The sequence below is a fragment of the Glandiceps talaboti genome, chromosome 7, assembly GCF_964340395.1.
Source record: "Glandiceps talaboti chromosome 7, keGlaTala1.1, whole genome shotgun sequence".
Lineage (NCBI taxonomy): Eukaryota > Metazoa > Hemichordata > Enteropneusta > Spengelidae > Glandiceps > Glandiceps talaboti.
Window position 1 is genome coordinate 16,342,080 of NC_135555.1, and position 22,952 is coordinate 16,365,031.

Genomic DNA, 22,952 nt, shown 5'->3' on the forward strand with positions numbered 1-22,952 from the left:
TAAATATTTGCCCTCGTTGATCTTTGAATCTTGACACCTTGGAAAAAAAAAACGAATTTAATATTGAATTATTCCGAAAATCCTCCTCCTCTTAACAAAGCACTTTCATTTCCAACATTAATATTTCAGTACAGATATAAAACAAATTTATCGGTTGTTTTCGCTGCATGTTTATAACAGGTATCAGAGTGACTCCTTATAACCCCATGCAGATCTACCATAATTACTGTGCTGTGTAACGGCTGTACATCATTACGAAAAAAGGTATTATTACACCTCAGCTACTCATAAAAAACGAGATTTCTGAGTACTTTGTTGATTCACTAACGTGCAATACAATGAGCTAACCTAACAAGTGAGAGAGATAGAGAAACTCTCTGACGCCATTTATCTCACCTAGAAAATAATAGTAGCGCCCGTGACACGAACATGCAATTTACGTCTAGCCATAGTATTAGTGGAAGATTGTTCAGCGCAATGTTTAATCTCCAGTATTTCTGAAGGAAGTGAAATGTCTTCAATGGAAACCTTAGGGTAGCTAAAGAAATACCAGTCAATATCTTTAGAAGGTGAGTTTACCTAAGTAATATAACCCTGTCTACAGTAAGCGATGTTGATGAAAGCAATCACGCAATTTACAGACAAGCCTTTCACAACTGCATTTCAGAAACTGTCTAGTTTATATAAATTGTAGTTGTTGATTATTCACCTGAACTGCCTTCGTCTGAATTCCATTTTAACTAAAAATGGTAGTATTTACGTTAATGTGAATACCTGTAATGTTGACAAACACTGCATTTTTTGGAAGTACCTATTAATAATAATCCTCATTTCGGATTCTTTGTGTCAAGAGAAGCCTCATTTATTCAGACAAGCGATAAATTCGGTCGTACGTCCAATTACATATACATACATGTATATATGCTTTTCGTTTCATATATATGTATGTATGTATGTATGTATGTATGTATGTATGTATGTATGTATGTATGTAATATGTATGTATGTATGTATGTATGTATGTATGTGTGTGTGTGTGTGTGCGTGCGTGCATACATGCATGTATGTGTGTGTGTGTGTATGTATGTATGTATGTATGTATGTATGTATGTATGTATGTATGTATGTATGTATATTATGAGTCAAACCTAACAATGGCAACTACAGTAACTTCAAATCTATCGTCACGATTTCTCTTTCCTTTCATCTGATTTCCATACTACACGTTGCGCAATGTGTACAAAGAATCTCTCGGGGACATTTTTAGATCTCAAAACCCTGTACTTGCATATAAAGTCGTTCGAAATGTAGAATTAAGTCTGTAGGTATCATTACAAAGGGACGTAGAACGGTCGGCATATGAGATAAACTGAAGGCATTTTAGAATACATCAAGTATGTGGGTTTTATCAAAAACAGCTTCAGGCAGATGATTCATTCTGTAGGCAATTATGAATACAAATTGTGTAATCGCACTTTATACAACTGACGGGGTGATTTTTATGAAAATATGCAGGGTTGATGAATAAGTGTATTTGTTTCACGTGAAGAGGGTGTATACAACGCATGCAAGGCACAAATCTTTCAATCTTTACATTTCATTAGTTGTTCTATTCCTCAAGATTCCTCAGCTAATTTCTTCTGTTGACATAGAGATAGAATTACCATTGATCGAAATTGATAGGTCGGAGTTGTTCGGTTTCGTTTTTTCTGGTTTGTGATGATCAGTAGTAATTTTGTTTTCTAAATGTTTAAGACCATTTTGTGACGTTTGCACCAATTTGCAACATTGTCGATATCACCCTGAAGCCTTGCCTGTAAATCCTCAATTGCGAAAGAGGACAAGTGTAACGTTGAATCATCAGTGTATCAAATAGTGAAGTATAGTAAAATGTTTAGAAGCACCTTGTAGGCCGAATATTGGGCATAACAATGTGAGATACAGAAACTGCAAAATATACACTTATTCGACTCTTATGTTCTATTTTTACATTAAAAAATACAACACACATATTTACTTAGTGCCACTACTGCGATATGCGGGCAGTCTACATCACAATGCAAAGCGTGTCTAGCCACAACAGTAGAAGCCAGTCACAACACTCGAAATAGACACATTGTCGGAAATACGTTTACCCGCTAAAGTGGAAATTATAAATTCATGACGAGTGTACAGGTAAAAGTGGTTGTTCACATACAAAGGAAGGTCATTATAAACAGATTGTATGACAGTCCTTACAACGTTATCTAGAACTGCTGATGATCAGAGCGTCATTTATCAGTAGTAGTACTACTACTAGTAGACGGTTATTAAAATTGGCTTTGAAGGTGCCATAAAGTCTGTTCCTTGTGACTCTATCAAGTTGACACACATTGATACCACACCTTTATCGAGTACATCAGATGTAGATTCATGCGATGTTGTTTATATATTTGTTATGTCTGTGAAAGTTAGACGTATTGTACATATTGTATATGGCAATATGTCTAACTTTCACAGACATAAACAAACTGATAAGAGCATGGCACAAACCTGCATAGGAAGATCCCATAATATTTTGCTGTATCAGTGCATATCACTTTGATAGTGTGCTTGTCTAGTCTTGTACATTTGTATCTGGCTTGAGAATCAAAGCCATAGATGTGAGTTAATATTTCTGATAAAACATCGTAACATTTTAAGAGAAAACGTTGCCCCTTTTCCTGAATGGAAGCCGGAGTCTAGGTCTTCACCTTTATAGACACATACTTTTGGTTGTACGAATTAGCAGTAAATGATGAAAATAGGCTGATATCTCAGTACTCATCGACATGCTCGTATGGAGTTTTGGATTTGCCAAGTCCATTTTCAAGCGTAATAGTCAATTATTGCCTAAGCAATACCCGCAGTTTTCTTCAGAGGTTTGTACTAACGTGACCGTTAAAATGTTTCGATCTCAAAAATCAGGATCAATTTTGAATAGATTGTAAACTAACGCCATCTGTATTCATTTGACTTACCTTTCACTGCCAGGAAATAAAGGTATTTACATGAACCTTGAGTTGTGGCGAGTCATTTCATGATTTCACATCTCGTAATTTTCTCTCAGTTGCCAAGAAATATACCAAATTCACACCTTTTTCCACTATTATTCGTTCAGTGATACACCATTGCAGTATTAAAGGTGTTGGAGACATGATTATTCATTAGCTGCATGCTTAAGGACTTCTAAGAGCTTATATTTCTTCCATTAGCCATGAAAATTAAGTGTCTACTAAGACCCATGCTGCAATGATGCATCACTGAAAGCACAGCACAGAACCCAAAGTTTATGAAAATACCTTTTATTTCCTGATGAGGCATTCCCCTTTTAAAAAAGTACTGTAACTTCTGTTACTGAGACCCAGTGTCAGGTTACAGTTAATGAACAAACATAAACATGAAAGAATTACTCTCAAATTTATTCAGAAGCCAATCAACATTACTACAGCATAGTCGAGGTGACTGAGTGTGTACGTATTGGGTTTGTAATTTTGTTTGCGATTTTCTCGGTTAACCAAAAACAAATAAACCACACAGACGTATGCGTGATGTATAAAACATGATGTATAAAATGCTTTCAGCTCATCCCCAGCCGGCCGTTCTACGAAGACTTCTTCCCTATGTACCGAAGCCTTCTGGTGAGAGTCAGCATTCCCAATACCTCGAACGGATGCATTTATGTCTACAGAATTTCAAACTATCCCCGGGAGAAAATTGTGAGGTTTTCGCGATGCGTAGGTGATTGATCAGGTGAAAGGAAATATACATCATTTATTTATCATATCTGACTTCTTTTTTTGTATTTAATAACGGTTTTTATTGGATTTATTACAAATATACAACTCTTTTCATGAATGGAAATTTACATTTTGTAATAAGAAGCTTTCAAAAGTTTTCTACCCGCAATATTAAACTCTACACTCTGAATATTTTGCAAGTACTTTTTTGTATGCTATCAATTCTGTTTTTCATTTTCTAAACTTTGAAATATAAATATAACGCTCAGCAGCAATAATTACAAAATTTAGTAATAATGACAGTTTTTCATCACCTAAGATGATTGTCTTGTATTTAGAATATTAATAAGTTATGTTTTCCTTCCCCATACAAGAAATACAATTCATCCCAAAACTCCATAACATATTCATAATCATAAAATAAATTAATTAAAATTTCTCCCTTTTCATTAGCTAATTGCTAGACACGGCTCGACGCGCTTGAATACGTTAAACTTTCACCTTAACCCTTTATATGGATGAGGATTGGGTATTTATTTTGGATTTTTAATTTATAAAACAATTTTATCACGACTTCCTTCTTGAAAAATCAACATGAAACAACATTGGCCAAGCCTGTGTTTGCAGCTCAATTTACAGCAAAAAGCTAAAAAAAAAATGCGTGGAAAGTTTGTTATTGTACATACAATTTTACACATTTTACACATTTATTAATCATTTGCAATTTTTGAGTTACAAACACAGCCTTGGCACCTGCTGTTTCACATTGATTTTTCAAGTAGGAAGTCATAATTTTTTTTATAAATTAAAAATCCAAAATAAATACCCAATCCTCATCCATATGGCCACTATAATAAAGATACGACCCCGCCTAGGGTGTTGTATGATTAATGAATGCTTAAGTTTCATTTAAGGTAAGGTGTCAATCGGGGAAAAATTTCCTGAAATTCAAAGGTGGTCGATACTCTCCAAAGTTTGCAATATGAGAATTTTTCCTGGTCATTTTGAAATAATGTGAAAAAGTCTAGGGGTTGTCATTATCTTGTTTTCAAGGAATTCTGTCAACCTTTTTATTTTTCCAGTATATCTAGTTAACACAGTATTGGACAGCCAGTTTTCATTCTATTATGATTCAATATTGATATCATTTCGACCTATATTTAAGATATTTGTACGATGACTAAGATTTTTTTATTGATTTAATGGAGAATATGTTGGAAGTTTATCAAACAAAGAAACAGCAAATATTTAAAGATATTATCTTCGACACTCATTCTACAATGATCCATGTATGAAATCAAATAATTGACGTGAGTCAGGGGTATATCATTTCCAACCAGAAATATTTGTCATTCTCTGACGTAATTAAAATGAACAAACATTCAAGGATATTGACCTGGGGCAGTTTTACACTGTACAAATTTGCACTATGTCTGGTTTTGTTTTATTAAAATGAAACATTTTAACATCTAATGAAATATTGTTGGGAGGATGCTAAGTTGGAAAAAAACTTAATAAATATAGTTGAGGTATGTGTATTTAGCATATATTTAAGGTGTGCGTGTTTAGCATTTACACATAATTATTATATTTTAGGCACGCGTGTCTAGCATTTAAGCATATATTTTGGGTACACGTGTTTAGCATTTATGCTATATATTTGGAATGTATACATACTTGAGGTATGTGCGTTTACCATTCATGCATATTTTAGGTATGTCAATTAGTAAAGCAGAGAAAATCTCTGAATACATCAAGAAAAGAAATATCAGCTGGGTTGTACACGTTGCGAGATCCTCAAACGAAACATTGACAAAACAAGTGATGTTTGCGGATGAAAAGTTCAAGAAGGTCGGTTTCCAACACAGTACCGTATTTGACAACGTTACGAAGATTCAAATGGATAAAGGAAATTCGACCGAAACGTTTTTGCGAGAGTTTTATCGTAGAAAGAATGGTGGTCAAACTAACTTTTCTAAATGAGTTGGTGCCTTTAAGTTCCGGAATATTAGGTTATGTATGTATGTATGTATGTATGTATGTATGTATGTATGTATGTATGTGTGTGTGTGTTTACCATTTATATATATATATTAGGTATGTGTATTAACCATTTGTACAGGTATGTGTTTACTATTTATACATATATTTAGGTACGTGTGTTTAATATTTATACATATATTTTAGGTATGCGTGTTTACCATTTATACATATATTTTAGGTAATATGTGTTTACCATTTATACATATATTTTAGATAACGTGTGTTTACCATTTGTACATATATTTTAGGTATGTGTGTGTTTACCATTTGTACATATATTTAAGGTGTAGCATTTGACAAAGTGGACCATATTATTTTGATAAGATGTGATTTCAGTTTGTATATTTGTGTTGAAAAATGTTATTAAACTGAAATATTAAAAATCATTAAAAAACCTTGTGTTGAATTACCAATATTAGAAGGCTTAATTTCGGCCCTTGTTAAAATGATATTTTATTAAATAAATAATTTTCTATTTCTCTGGGTGATTCGAGTAAGTTGTTTGAAGTACTAAAGTACTTTCAAAAAACAATTTGCGTTTACACCCACTAAACTATGTACTATTAACACTACTGTAAAACTCAAAAGTGTACAGCCTGAAGGTTGCAATACATGTTAATCTGGTCGTTAAAATGGTGATTTTAAGGATCTCCCCGTAATGGTTAATTTAAACTAGTTTACGTTATTTGAAGAACTGAATTATTCCAAGAAGCTGTTATTAATTGACAATGGATTTAGTACATTTGGTAGATATAGCTACTGTTAGTGACATTTTGCTTGAATTTCAATAAGTATTTTTTAAAGAACTATATAAGATGATTTTGTTGGTACCAAAAATATTGAAAACCTGCCATAACCTCACCGAGCAAATCCAAATACATGACACCAGTCTCCTTCCTAAACGTTTCGGTATGTATTGTGTGTGCATGTATGTATGTATGTATGTATGTATGTATGTATGTATGTGTGTGTGTGTGTGTGTGCGTGCGTGCGTGTGTAAGTTTGTGCCCTGACTGAGATGACGCCCACAGGTATAGACAGTCATTTAATCATTTGTTGAGGTAAATAGTCATAATTGCATATAGAATCCTGCAACCATCGAAATCCGCATACAATCATCTCATCAACGTTATGCTGTTCTATACATCCATTTATCTTAGATCTAGAGAATGGCATATAGTTGAAACACTGCGAGGATCATCAGCCACTCATTAATTGGTTTGGCAATAATTCAGAATTCGAAGGATTTCTTTAAAATGGCCGTATGGATGAGGATTATGTATTTACTTTGGATTATTTTTAATTTTTAAAACAATTTCATCATGGCTTCCTCCTTGACAAATAAATGTGAAATAACAGATTCTAAGTCTGTGTTTGTAATTTAATACATTGCAAAAATGTGTAAAAAAAAAAAAAAAAAAAAGGTAATTGTGCCTACAATAACGAACATTTTCAATGTACATTGTCATTTAATGACTTGGCATATGTTCTTTCATATTGATTTTTAAAATTGTTTTTTGAAATTAAAATTCCAAAGTAAGTACCCAATCCTCATCCATATAGCCACTTAATTTTTAAGGGTTTAGTCAACATTTCACTTATAAAATAGGACTATAACCACAGCTGTTAGGGTTAAAGGTCAAACCAATAAATAACCATCGTCTAAAAGCGTCACAGCGTGTATCGATAGTGCTACACCAGTCTCATATTTCATACATGTCACTTTGTCCTAAACTGTTGATCCACTGGGACTATAATGTTTTGCACACAAAAAACTCTATCTTTATATTTCCGTCCCTCCGGGGCCAACGGATCCATAATATTTTAAAAATTAACAAAATAAACGGATCGAATACTAATTCTAATCGATACATCATCATCCTATAAAACAAACATTTCATGATTATGAAATAAATTTCTTAAAATTATAAATATTCATATTTGATCTGAACCCAAATCAGCGACGTATTGTGACTGTTTATTCTTGTGAAATGTATTCGTCCTACATATCAGTGACACTTGATTGAGTGTCTCAGTCAGAAAGCCACGATTATATGCAGGCTCGAAGGCACCATATATATATACCTCAGGCGTTCCGGATCCAGCAGATCGACAGGTGGGACAGTTTAGCATTTATACGGTCAACGATAAATGTATTAGCTCCCACGAGCCTTCGAGTAGAACAAGTTCAAGTCAGGACGGCTTCGCCCCGAAAGGTTTTCAGGATGCGTTGGCATTTACAATTATATAAGCTGACTCTTGCTTATGATATGACTAAAGAGTGTGCGAGCCGCGAGTTTTACTTATTCACTGTATCTCTCCATATTCTACTGTACAAAAATACTTTCTTTCTTCGTTTTCACAGGTATATTGTCTCGTCACGTCACGTCACGTCACGTCACGTCACGTCACGTCACGGCATGAATTGATATTCACTACAGTATATATAGAAACCGAAGGCTATTTTAAAACAGACGACCAAATTTAATATGGTAATTTCGCAGCACATCACAACAAACCAATCGTATTGCATTTGAAGACACAATGTCGAACGGTAAGTTGGTTTTTTTTATCAGACACGGTCGTTTTTAGTTTATTTGTATTATGTCTGGCACAGTTATCAAGGGTACAATTTAAATTTTACTTATTTAACGAGAGCGGCAATGTTAGTACGTTTTAATAGTTATATATCAAAGCTGAAAGCGTTCTCGAAAGAACACAGCTATGTTATAACAGTACACTTTAAATCTACCAAACAACAGCAGCCGTTATTATCATGTAATCAAAGGGCATTAATCAAATGAGCCACCTTCACCACCTTCAAGAACTTGAATTTAATGTCATATGAAATGAACTCAAAATGCACTAACTAATCAACCATAATTCGTCAATGTTTCAACTTGTATCTCGTTTGTCACCTGTACATATAGTATGAATTATTAATTGTCATCGTCTGTGTATAAAACTCACTATAGGGAAAGTTAATTCACTGCTATGTCTATGTCTTTGAACGTTGATGACTATAGCTATCGTAATCTGTAAGGTCACTTCTCTTAATACATACAAGGGGTGTTTTTTCTGACCAAGACGGTGTTTAAGTACGTCATGTCTCCCTGATCATGATAAGCGTCCGGCGTAAATGTATTTGCCGCTAGCCTGAGCTGAGTGAGGAGATCGTGATATCAAACGTCACTCAGAAAACACAAGGAGACTGTGATACCACCCAAAGTATGTATAGACGGTAACATAGCATAACATAACATAACATAACATAACATAACATAACATAACATAACATAAAATCGAACGTTTTTTTGTGGCGGATATTAAGTGTATAGTCGTCGGAACAGCAAAGAGGTCCATTTTAAACAACGCATGTGCGGAATACTGCTACGGAAATCAAGCCATAACCAAATTTAACTAAGATATACACAAACTAAAACTATTGTTGCATATGGTAATAAACAACTCAGTGGGCGATAGCAGTTCCGTACAATTAGTTATGTAGATAAATTCTGTAATCAAGAGAGTGTACACATTGAAATGAGGTTGAAAGTGAGACCACTTGAGGAAATCTTTCATCATCAGAGACGCTGCCTCACTGTGAATGTAATTTCAATAACGCCAGTTTATCATTTTACCCTATATGAACATTGGAACAATAGTTTTAGTTTGTGTCTATCTTTGTTTACGTAGACCTTCCTTCCTGTAGTAAAAAAAATGAGCAAACCTTTCCTGTCAAACATACTGTTGTACAGTTTCTATTTAAAAGCATCTAAGCAACTGCATATTATAGATTATATATATAGCTAAACTGTCTACCTTGATATTTCCGCAGGAGTATCAGATTCGCTACGAAAGACACCACTCCCTTACATACTCTCTCAAAGAGAGAAGTTATATTTGGAGAAAAAGACGCACGGGGGTATAAGTCTAGAATTCATTCGTTTAGTAGAAACTGGTAAAATAAAAGAAGTCACAGAATTGCTGAAGGTGAGTAATTGTATATAGAAGACAATTCTTAATTACTTAAGGTTTAACATTTACGAGTGGGTGTATGATAGTTAAAGCGTTCTTTTATCGTGGGTACTAATTGCAAAAACTGTCAGATGGAATATATGGGCGGCTTAAAGCGGCCGCATGGATGAGGATTGGGTCTTTACTTGAACAATTTTGTCATGGCTTCCTTCCTAAGTGTTCTTTTGTCATGGATACGTAATTAAGTACAGATGGAGTATGAGATATGGCGGCTTAATCATTGTTAAACGGGGTTTTTTTTCCGCTTCTTTCCTTTGAATGATCGTTGACGACGGTTTTGAAATTAAACGTACTATATAAATTATGAGGGTAAACCACAACAGTGCTTTTTACGGCGTCCGATGCATCGTAAAATGCTTATCACGTAATTTCCTAAGTGCCTGTTAGCAAGACCACAAAGAGGGGAATAATGATAACTATTGTGTTTTTATTGCGAATTGATATAAATTTATTACTGATGGAGAAATCATTCCCAAATACTGCGTCATACGTCATGTTTGGCCACCATTGTTGTGAATTGTAAGGACGGTACATATGGCATGCCATTGATGTGATATATGCAGAGGACGATGTGTATATATAAATGGCATCGCATTGGTGTTTAGAGGACAAGGCAATTAAAATTGTAAATTTTAGCTGTAATTTCTGAGTTATTGTGACAATACGATATTTCAAGGTAAAATCAATTATGGGAACTAAAGTTCATTAAGCGTAGAAGAAAAATACGTAATAACGTAATACATTACTTATTCATGCAATGAATGAAGATCTAATGTTCGTTTCCGACAAGAGGAAGTGCGTGTCCATTTCACCTCAGTACATAAATATTGATAGAACACAAGGGTACAGCAAGTGATTGATCATGGGTAATTTTTGTTGTTGTTGTTGTTGTTGTTGTTGTTGTTGTTGTTGTTGTTGTTGTTTTGGGGATGTTTTGGGATTGTTGTGTTGGGGTTGTTTGTTTTTGGTTTTTTGCTATTTTATGTTTTTGTTGTTTTTTGCTTGGTCACTCTGGCATTTTACATATTGCTGGGGGTCAGTTACTGATAGAATTCTGCATTGCGTCATGAGTCATGTATGGCTTTTATTTTTCTATTTACTTTGTTATAATACTTTAGTGTCTGAACTATGTCATTCTGGTAAAGAACTGATGAAATCCTTCCGTCTGATTGTTTCCTGTATAAAATGTAATAAAACTGCTATAGCAAGTAGTCCATGCAACACGTACATCTACTCGAGTCATAAAATTATATATCTACAACCAGCAGAAGTGAGTTCTGTTAGTTGTGTTATTTTTAGACACGCTCAGATAGCAAAATTATATCAGTATTAACTGAAAATTCTCTATTAAAACAACTTGTCGGTGGTTTCGGGTTAGGAAACAATTATTTGATGGGTGGATTGATAAAGTATTCAAAGAGGAGGGGGCTCGGGGTGTTTACATTATGGATATTATTCTCAATTTTCAATGCTACAATAACATGGCCGTGTTTATGCTGCGATGTTTGTTCCTAAAATAGTCCTACCTTTATCTTTCAATACCATACTACTGAGAGTACCAGTAGTGTATATTGATACATTTACACGTTTCTTTAAAGGTAGAATGAATCTTGTCAAATTCAAGTTCTCCAAACTTTGTCATAAGAAAGCTTATTATAAATCCTGATCATTTTGAAGGAATTTAGCAAATTATGTCACATGTTCATAATGTGAAGCAAAGTAACTACCAAGAACCATAAAGTTAAAGATTGAAACCCTTTAAGGTGCAACGGATCGATTGTACCTAAGGTCTCATTTTGGCCATATTAATATGCACATACATTAAATTGACTCGTATCAGGGGCAAATCGACGTCAGGTCGCCTGTAGACACAGCATGATCAAGCCTCCATAACCAGGACGCCACTGTTTCCTTCATTTTACTCTCTCCTAAAATCGATTAAAAAATACTTCTTCAGTCCTGCCCACACTTATAAGCTGTGAAGCGCATACAAAATTGCTATTTGTTCATCAAACATTAAAGTCCTTTTAAATTAGCATTTTTAACCGTAAACCATCTAGTGCAATTTAATCAGGTTGGCTTCATTGTACATGCTATTGGATTTATAATTGCTTCACCTACAAAAAACCGAACAATTGCATCATTTTTTTCGCAGTAGCCGACTTTCATCTCTGTAATGCTTTATACACAGCAAATTCAATGAAATGTGTTTTGATATAACATATGCATCATTAAATTCATTATTAAATTATTGCAATAGAACCGTGTGTATTTAGTCTACATTACATAGCCTGGAGTGGTCGTAGCTTATAACATGGATAACTTAAAAATTCATGTCACTGTCGTGTTTTCATTGTAAAGTGATCAGGAGTTTTCAATAAATGATGGCTATTTTCTTTGTATAATTTTTCATAACCATATTGATAATAAAGATCTCTTATTGTACAGTATAGCTTGTGGGCCAAACTTCAAATAGACTTCTTAAAGTTTAATGTGTAACGTTACATGGTGGATTTTGTAAAGATACTTATATCAATCGCATGATTCTTTGCAGTATGGAGAAGCCTATTAATACATGGTTCATCAATACTAAATATGCCAATTGATAGATATTGTAACTAGCTTTATGTTGCCAATATGTTACAACATGTTCATTTCAACGCTGTTTTTGAAATTTTTGCAATCTCGAGCGAAGTGATTTTCAAACTTAATAAACTTAATTTAATTCGCAAATCAATTAAGAACAGAGCCAACTTCAAGAAACCCCTGTGTTACTGTTACAAAATGCGTGATGGTATTTTTGCTATACATATTACATTTATTAATATTACGAAATTTATTTTTGTCATTGTAACGTCCATTTTGTACATATTTTGGAACAGGCCGGAAAAGTGAATGTGAATGTGCAAGTTCAAAAAGGCAGAATATGTGTCACGCCACTTTTAGTCGCAGCAGAGGTGAACAGTTTCCACATGATGCGGTGTCTTCTTGAGTATGGCGCTCAACGTCTCAGTGAGCCAACGGGGAAAGGTAAGAATGGTTACTCCATATATGTATGTATGTATGTATGTATGTATGTATGTATGTGTGTGTGTGTGTGTGTGTGTATATATATATGTATTTATGTATGTGTGTGTGTGTGCATGTGTGTACGTACGTATGTATGTATGTATGTATGTATGTATGTATGTATGTATGTATGTATTTACGTATGTACGTATGTATGTACGTACGTATGTATGTATGTATGCATGTATGTATGTATGTATGTATGTATGTATGTATGTATGAAGTACGTGGTTAGTTATGGAGAGAGTGGATCTTAAGAGGAAGATTGCGTGTACAATGAATGTGAATACAACATTAACAGGAGAATAATTAAACTAGCGTTCTATTTACACTGCTGCTTCCTCCCCCCAGTTATACTGTCATGCTCCTGTATTCACGACGAATGCGTCGGTATAAACAAATATGCTATCCATCAAAATTAGCATACGAGACTTGACTAGTTCAAATAACGACTTATTGAGATGTTAAAAGGAGATTAACCTGTTATAATTGCCTATATATGACGGAAACTTCTACTATTAACACGCGTCAAGGCCGATGAACATCAAGAAGACCGTTCGACGAATGTGTATTAGTACATACCTTGCTATTGTCATTGTCTCTTTAAAGAATATCCTTCATTGACATTTGCCGGACTGATAAATGTAGTAATTCGACAAATTACAATTTACCCAATAATTTGGCAATCTATTTGAGAGAATCTATAATTACAAAAACCAATATACATTTCCCATCATGTAAACGTTCACTCGGCATGTATTAAGAGTGTTATGGCCCAATATGGACAATTGCATCTGTGACTGTGGGGGTGTTAGATACACTCTAACGTATACGCAGATCATGTCATTATACGATCCGCTTGAATTGCCCAAAGACTAGTAATGACGCATGTAATACAGTGAATTTTAAGATACCGTACTCTTTTTGATACAACCTCACAGATCTCAAGAGAAACTGCGCATACTACAATTTAATAGCAAGATGTCAATTTATTGCTACATCTTGTCTAAATGAAATGATACCATTTCAAATGGACGTACAGCAACAGGATGCAGACATGCGCGCCAATGTTTTGACGTCTGCATTTGATGTTTGCATGGTGGCACGTCAGTGTATTTCATGTAGACAAAATATTGCAAGAAACTGTATTCATTCAATCTTGCTGTGACACGTGTAGTTTCTTATCAGCTGTTCTATGTTTGTATCAAACTGAGAAGCTGTGCGGTATTTTCAAATTCGCTACATATATAATGTTCCCTCCACCCAGTATGTAAACTTTGTAAATAATCCCAAGTTTTATCATTTTTGTACCAAGCACATAATAATGAAGATATTACAGTCACATCGCAACGTTTGTTGGTATACAACGCCCTTTGCTGCCCTGCATATATCTGCCTTGTTTGTGATGATTCGCTCTTGATAGCTATAGAAATGGCCGGCAAGATGAAATGCTTGTCAAACTCGCGTGGTCCACACGACATTTATCAAGTAAGTTGACCATGTTAACAAAGAGCTATACTATAAGATATGACATCACGTACGTACATCAGCAATATAGAAATTATTAAATTTTTGTGATGGCAAATTGTCATTTTTTAGAAAAGATCAATCTCAATGTTGAATTTACATGTTTTCCTTTCAAATTATTTACCTTAAAATTCGGTGTTGACGTGCATTGTATGTTTTGCTTTTTACCCAGAAAGAATATTCAGCCATGTCTGAACAGCTAGAACAGTTTGCTATCGCCATGCTAGAGCTGTGTGATGGTAGTAAGGAAGTTGTAACCTTACTCCAAGGTTTTCAAAAACCCAGACGGATAGGATGCACGACGAGTGATTGGAACACGGTACGAAAAGCTATCAATGGTAAACTTAGAAAGGTATGTCGATATTGCTAGCTGCAATGATCTTGGAAAATCTTCGTATCATGGGACCCCGAGGCACGCCTGTGCGAATTGGGCGACTGTAGTGTTTCATTACAGATGTTTCGAACAGAGACTTTACAATTTACGGTTTTCAAAGTAAACGACCAGATATTGTAAATTTTGTAAAAATTAGTTTAAAAAACACCATTCCATCTAACCGTATGTTATTACATGTGTGCCAAAGATTACTTGGCCCAGTGGATGTACATGTGTATACCAGTGATATTAGCTCTGAAGTGCAATGCCGAAAACATTATTGCATACAAGCTGCTTGCAAACGATAATTATGTAATTGAAAGAACGCGATTGTTCCTTGTACGCGAAAGCGTGTTATTGTACAGTGTCATTTTACAGAAATTAGCTGTTTCGGATAAAGATGTTTAATAGTAACAGAACTTCATGCCGCTTGAATGCCGGTGTTAGTACTGAGAGGTATTTGCACTTGTGTTAGCGACGTTTTTTGCTGCTCTTTCTCGAGCGTAGCGAAAGTACGGCCACATGGAACACTGCAAACACTTAGGCAAATACCCAAAATAGACAACACTTGCACACGCCTTTCATGGGGGGGGGGGGGGTATTGTATTTATATTGATGGTATATTTTTTCTCACAATACTAGTATCTATATTACCTTACAACTGGGATGTTGGACGCGAAGTTTTGGAATATTGAACAAATATTGTTAATATGACCAATATGCTCGTAGTAGCAAGAATTTAGTTAGATATTATTCCACAATATTTTTCTTGGGTTTTTTAAGTGACACATTTCGAGATTTTCAACCATACTGCTATTAAGTTTTCTCTTATGCCTCTAAAACTAGAATATACATCTAAACAAATTGAAGACAATAACTCCAGAATTCTGAACTCTGTAGTTTTTTCTTCTTCTAAAATTGAGTATGTGATGCCAGTGTATTTATTCTCATTTTGCAGTTCTTGAGTCATACAACCTGTCAACACGTCTTAAGAGCTGAATGGAGTAACGGCCAGCCACAGTGGTCTGAAAATTCAGGTTTTGGCTGGACAGTCCTATTTGGTCTCTACTGTTTCACATTGTACGGAGTGTTGCAGCCACTCCTGGCATTCTTCTACATATTTTTACCCTTCTCTCCAGTCTCTCGAATAGTCGAATCACCATTCTCTCGATTTTTCATGAACGCATTTTCCTATGCCAAATTTCTGGTGCTGCTTGTGTTGCCAATACTTATGGTTCAGTTCGGCCATCCGAACAAATTCTTTGTAGATTACATCGCCCGATTGTTGCCAATTATATGGACCTTCGGACTACTTTGGGGTGAAATACAAAAAGCTATGACAAAAGGTGTCAGCAGATATATGTGCAGTATTTGGAACTTTCTGGACATGGCTGTGATCGTTACGTTTGTTGTCACACTTGTTGTATCGACAGCCTTTCACGGGAACTTCGAACATAATATTATAGCCCAGATTGCAATGTTTGATAGTTCGGCTTGTTTTTATATATACCTCATTCTGCGAATCTTACGGTATCTTTATTTGAATCCTCTAATTGGCCCTATACTGTTGACGTTTGTGCACACCATCCCCGATGTCCTGTGTTTCTTCACCGTCTTTTTGGTGGTCGTCTTGTCGTTCGTCGTTGGACTTATGCATATCTACTTCTTGAGTGATGATTTTAGACATCCGTTCAAATGGTAAGCTGTGATGTTTCCTTCTAACAAGAAACTGCATAAACTCCTCCCTTGTTTATTACAACCGGTTTCATATTAAAGAACACTACTCAAGGAAATAATACAAATATTGTCATAAACAATTCTAGAAAGTCATTTCATTATGTTACATCACCTATAATTACTTGTCATTTCACAGAAACATCAAGTTGTTCCTTCATAGGGTGTCTTTGCTATGGGCTATTGCATCATGAGAGTTAGCAGAAATTTCATGAATATTCAGTGTACAACTTGAAGGCATTATTTCAGATAACTCCCATGATACAATAGCCCATAGCAAAGAGACCCTATGAAGGCACAATGTATTCAAGTTGCACACTGAATATTCATGAATCGTGAGTGCCTATACCCTAACAGTGTAAAACAGCTCTCATGAATATTCAGTGTGCAACTTGAATACATTGACTACACTCCCTTGATAACTGGTTGATTATATCTACACATTAAACCAATTCATCGCTATCATCCTCTTGTATAATCTACCACATGGAACAACAACAGTCACATTGTTTTAGTTGTGGACTATTTGAGTTTGCGTATATAGCTTGATTTCCCTCAGTAGTAATTGTAAAGAAAGTGTTCGTACTTAAAACATCCTGTACTGTTGGCTTTACAGGATTGATACGTCTTTTGTCACGTTGTTGTGGACTGTGTTTGGTAAAAGGAGTACAGATCAACTAGCGGTGCACTATTTCCGTAATCGAACTGTTTATATTAATGGAACGTTGACCTATAGGGTAACAGATTATGGATATATTCAGACTGTCATGGGATATATTATCTATGGATTATTCTGCATGCTGTCGCTTACAATACTCCTGAATCTTTTCATTGCGATGGTCAGAAACACGTATGTCAGAATACAGGTAAGTCTCCTTAACTCCGAATAAAAAGAGAAGCTTAAAGTAGATCTAGAATCTTCCTCGGAAACTATTTTCCCTGAAAATGAAATTTCTCTCGAAGTTTCCCAGATGAAAGCCTTTTCTCGGGACTTTTTAAATAGTTTACGAAATTGGGAGTTTGGCGTATTGTTTTTTAAGGAGATCAACAATCTTTTATTTTCCATAGTATTCAGTGGCCATATTAGATTCTACCAGCTTTAAACTGAATGCCTCCCGTGAGGGCAAAACCATAGATGTATGTTAGATGTCTGGGCCTACACACTTTGGTGGAATGCAACTATAGCTATTATACATGGTATACTACTTAATTGGAAAATAATTAGATGAAACTAAATGAAATTTGAAGCTTGCATAATTAACATATTGCCTAATTATTAAAAGAAACATTCATTATGCAAATAAACCATATAGATTATTACTTACAACATCAAGCTTTAAATGACACATGTATTTCTTTAACATTGACCATCAAAACATATACAACATTATCTGAAGTTTGAAGTTTGCATTCTTAAGAAGTAAGCTAATTACATTAATTATGCAAATTAGTCATAAAATTGAAAATTATATCAACATGCTTTGTAGAATGAGCGCATTATCATGGTTGATGTATGTGCCAAATTATATGGAATTTGAAACGTGCATTCCAAAGATATAGCTTGATTACTGAAGATCGTGAATTATTCAAATTACTCATTAAAAGTAAAGGCTATGTCAACACACTTGTGCTCATTGGTATGGTTAGTACATGTACCAAATTCTATGAAATTTGAAGCTTGCATTCTTAAAGTAAACCGTAAGTCATTACTTATGCAAATTATTCATTAAAACTGTAAGCTACATCAACAAACTTTATAGGACATATGCGCTTAATAATGGGAAACGTATGTATTAAATTACATTGAAATTGAAGTATGTATTTCTAAAATATAGCCTAATTACTGAAAGTCATTAATTATGCAAATTATTCATAAAATAATTGTTATGGCTAACGTATGAACCAAATTATATTGAATTTGAAGTATGCATTCCAAAAATATAGCCTAATTACTCAAAATCACTAATTATGCAAAAAACTTGCTTTGTTTCATACAACCACGCAGAAACCAAAAAGAAACTAGACATTCCAGACATTTGTCTAGATGACATAAGCCGCAGTGCAAGTAGATGCAGTCAAGCGGACGCCAATGTTTTGATGTCTGTATTGTGGCATGAGTAGTTCATTTCACTTAGACAAAATGTAGCAAGAAACTGTACTCATTTAATCTTGCTATCTTAAAATGTGGCATATGCAGTTTCATATTGGTTTCTGAGTGGTTGTATCAAACAGAGCCGGTGAGCACTTACACAAAAAGGGTTGTATATATTATACACTACAAAACCAATATTAGCATATGAAACATTAGTCTAGTATTGTGATGTATGACAAACAACGCCTCCACAGCGTGATTCACATTATGAAAAACAAAATCCTTACTTTTTTAGAAATTTTTTATTTTAAATTTATTCTCGTTTTATTTTGTTTTTTGTGCCACTTTTATTACCTTTCAGCAAAACATTGACAGCGAATGGAAGTTTGTCCGTACATCAGTGTGGATGGAGCACATACGAGGACCAGTACTTCCACCACCGTATAACCTAATTCCTCATTTTAGATGTATACAAAGACTTGTCAAGTCATGCTTTGGTCAATATCTACATAACCATCCGAGGCAAGAAAACGAAGAAGAAGAACTTCAGGTATTGAATGTAATCTATTGTTTGTATTAGTTTCTTACGTACGTTGTAAGAATTTAACAACTCGTTACGACAGTGGCAGATAGACTATCGCCAAACTGATTTAGACACAAATGAAATAGTTTTGCGAGTTTTGTGGAATACTGTACGTTGATGTAAATACACTGTCACAGTAGGGCAGTCTGTCTGGTTACGAGCGTTTTCTCACCCTCCTTTCTATTTAATATGGACTGTCTATGATAAAACACAGAGAAACAATTGGACAGACTTGTGTACAAGCAGACAGACACAGACAGGCAGGCAGACAGACAGACAGACAGACAGTTGTTAAAAAGATAACCGGCGGTACCCACTGCTCATATCTATAAAATTATACCTTTGTCTATTTTACAGCAGTTTGGTGAGTCGTATGACCCTTCGGAGAACATAACTTATAACGAGGTAATTTTACCTTCATCACATTTATGATGATAATTATTTAAAGACCAATTTATTAGTATAATAATGCATACAATAATGATTTGTACAATGTCTTTCAAAACGAAGTATAAACAGGGGGTATTTCAGACAGCTTTGGTGGGGTAGTGCTTGTTGCGAAGTGCGTTAATGGTGGAGTTGTTCTTGTTGTTCTTGTCTGGGTTGTCAAGGGCTAATAAGAGTTATACACTTATGTGCTGTCCGTATGCCTGGGTACACTCGGTTTAAGAATACATTGGCATACGTTACCATGAGTGTCTTTTTTTGTAAGTTTATTGTATACTTTGAAGTTAGCCGATTGTGCTGGTCTACTTAAAACATAACCATCTTCATTTACATCTTAATAACCAATCAAGCTATCACAGAATTATCGTGATCAACGAGTATCTTGTCTTTAGGTAGCAATTTTCAAAAAAAATTAAAATCCCGACCAACCTATTCTATTTTCTGAAGTCATGTTGTCGGAACAAACATTTTTTGCCTTAGTTTATGCATTTAGCAGTCTTCAATGTAAACCCTGTGTGCTGTGTCAGTGAATATTATTTTGGATCATTCAACCCTGTATATTGTATGTACATTGACAGTTATGTACCATCGATAACATCAAACATGGCTTTCAGTCTTTAGACTCGATCTATGCACATTTTGTTTCAACTACAATTTCCCAGGATATCTCGTGAGATCACGCTTGACAGATTCCCTTATTTTACACCTGACTGTCACATGTTACACACCACTGACTGTTGATAACCAGGGCTCAGTATTCTTCATTTCAAGAGACCGTCGGGATTCTGAACTTGGTTATTTAGACACATTGGGGAAATACATCCACTCTACTTTACCGTTATATAGATTTGGATACAAGTCGTTTATACACACTTCCTTCAACTATCTTGTCATGCATAACTAAACGTCAAGTATAGGATTCTTCACATGTCCAGGATTACGTGATTATCAATCAATTTCTTGAAACTAGGAAACTGTGCATATTGTACACTAACGAATGTATGTGTGTGTGTGTATGTATGTATGTATGAATACATGCATGCATGCATGCGTGTGTGTGTGTATGCATGCATGTATGTATGTATGTATGTATGTATGTATGTATGTATGTATGTATGTATTTATGTATGTATGTGTGTGTATGTGTGTATGTATGTATGTATGTATGTATGTATGTATGTATGTATGTGTGTATGTATGTACAGTATGTATGTATGCATGTATGTATGCATGTATGTATGTATGTATGTATGTATGTATGTATGTATGTATGCATGTGTGTATGTATGCATGCATGTATGTATGTATGTATGTATGTGTGTATGTGTGTGTGTATGTATGTATGTATGTATGCATGTATGTATGTATGTATGTATGTGTGTATGTATGTATGTATGTGTGTATGTATGTATGTATGTATGTGTGTGTATGTATGTATGTGTGTGTGCATGTATGTATGCATGTATGTATGCATGTATGCATGTATGTATGTATGTATGTATGTATGTATATATGTATACATGTATGTATGTATGTATGTATGTATGTATGTATGTATGCATGCATGTATGTATGTATGTATGTATGTATGTATGTGTGTGTGTCTGCGCGTGCGTGGGTTGGTGGGTGGGTGCGTTGGATGGATGGATGGATGGATGGATGCGTGTGTGTGTGTGTGTGTGTGTGTGTGTGTGTGTGTGTGTGTGTGTGTGTGTGTTTTAATTTTTTAATCAAGTGGCTCTCTGCATACCAATGAATACACTCCAATGAATTTAAGATGAATACTGTCACAGTGTTACAACATATCACTGATGTATTAATTAAGACGTTCAATAATCACACCATAATCCAACCATATAACGATTTTCATCTCTTTACAGTTGGTTCGAGTTTTAACTATGAGGTATATATCCAAATATTTGGACCCACATGAACACGTGTTAAACGTTAATTCACCTGAATATGAATGTCTTCACGAAGACAGAAGAGAAGCAACAATAACGACGCTTTAGACATCAACACAAGATATACAAGATGAGATGACATTACAGAGGGAAAAAAGATGATATATTGATGTATCCATTTGAAACTCATCATGTCAATCGGGGGGGGGGGGGTTAATTCACGAATTTGAATATACTTCTGATATTGGATCAAAAGAAGCTAACGATTCAAACTTTCATGATGAATATTGTATTCTAAAATCTACGAAGGTGAGATCACTTCTACGTCCTTCATTTATACTCCATGAGATATGCTTATATTGTATAACGCCGGCGCCGACGCGTACGTGTCGTAATTCCGCCTTCAAGAACGGCCTAGGAGTTGGCCATGAGGGCGCCCGACACTGTGTCGCACAGACTCACTGGGATAACGGTATAGACGTTCAAAATAAAGGTCTTTGTAAAATAAATCGGATAATTTACAATTTCTTATTGTAGTGATCAAAACTAAGAGGCTTGAAACTGGCTGGTCCAAAGGGGTGGTTGTGTACTTAAAATTACATTTTAGTGATAAATTTTCGAAGATTAAAAATATGACATTTGCATCCGTGTATGCTAGTTTTTACATGAAGTGGCCATATGAATGAAGTATTTGGGTGTTTTGTTTGATTTTTAATTTATAAAACAGTTTTATCATGGCTTCCTACTTGAAAAACCAATATGAAACAACATTGACAAACTTTATATTTGTAACTCAATATACATTGCAAAAAGCTGTAAAAAGTGCCTTATTGTGCGTACAATAACAACGATTTGTCACATTTTATCAATCTTTTGCAATTTATTGAGTTACAAACAAGGACTTGGCACATGTTGTTTTACACTGATTGTTCAAGTAGGACGTCATCATGATAAAATTGTTTTATTAATTAAAAATCCAAAAATGAATTACCCAATCCTCATCCATATGGCCACTTTAAAAAAAAATCAATGATTACTATGGAAACGCACTATTAATTAAAAAAAATCAATGATTACTATGGAAACGTACTATTAATTAAAAAAATCAATGATTACTATGGAAACGTACTATTAATTTAAAAAATCAATGATTACTATGGAAACGTACTATTAATTAACAGTAAGGTAAGATAATTGGGATAGACTTTCATCAAATAAGTATGGGGGGTTAAAGGGATAGTTCACTTACACAGAAGGGAGAGGTGGTAATTAGATTCCTGATTGATCACTAATAGTATACGATCCATCGCTCTTCTGTAGATTAAATTTTTTTTGAACCTGTGCAATGACTCATCTGAAAGATCTGTCGTTGCGGGCGCGCTAT

General features: G+C 34.7%; 1 protein-coding gene across 2 annotated transcripts; it reads left to right on the forward strand.

The window, feature by feature from the left end:
* Positions 1–439: 439 nt before the first annotated feature.
* LOC144437785 (short transient receptor potential channel 6-like) lies at positions 440–22,283 on the forward strand. Of its 2 annotated transcripts, none has more exons than XM_078126807.1 (11): positions 440–569; positions 8,167–8,355; positions 9,640–9,794; positions 12,722–12,869; positions 14,224–14,396; positions 14,608–14,787; positions 15,767–16,506; positions 17,159–17,408; positions 18,996–19,184; positions 19,575–19,622; positions 21,545–22,283. In XM_078126807.1, exons 2-11 carry the CDS (start codon positions 8,346–8,348, stop codon positions 21,674–21,676), a joined length of 2,025 nt encoding a protein of 674 aa, XP_077982933.1. In that variant the 5' UTR covers positions 440–569; positions 8,167–8,345; the 3' UTR covers positions 21,677–22,283. The 2 variants fall into 2 exon arrangements, with proteins under 2 accessions (XP_077982933.1, XP_077982934.1); XM_078126808.1 differs by having other exon boundaries at positions 19,578–19,622.
* Positions 22,284–22,952: the final 669 nt, after the last annotated feature.

What these genes read in the sequence shown, in the direction of transcription:
- LOC144437785 (XM_078126807.1), top strand. An exon ending in GTCCACACGACATTTATCAA is followed by an intron (nt 14,397 to 14,607) that starts GTAAGTTGACCA and finishes CTTTTTACCCAG; the next exon opens with AAAGAATATTCAGCCATGTC. An exon ending in ACGAAGAAGAAGAACTTCAG is followed by an intron (nt 19,185 to 19,574) that starts GTATTGAATGTA and finishes TCTATTTTACAG; the next exon opens with CAGTTTGGTGAGTCGTATGA.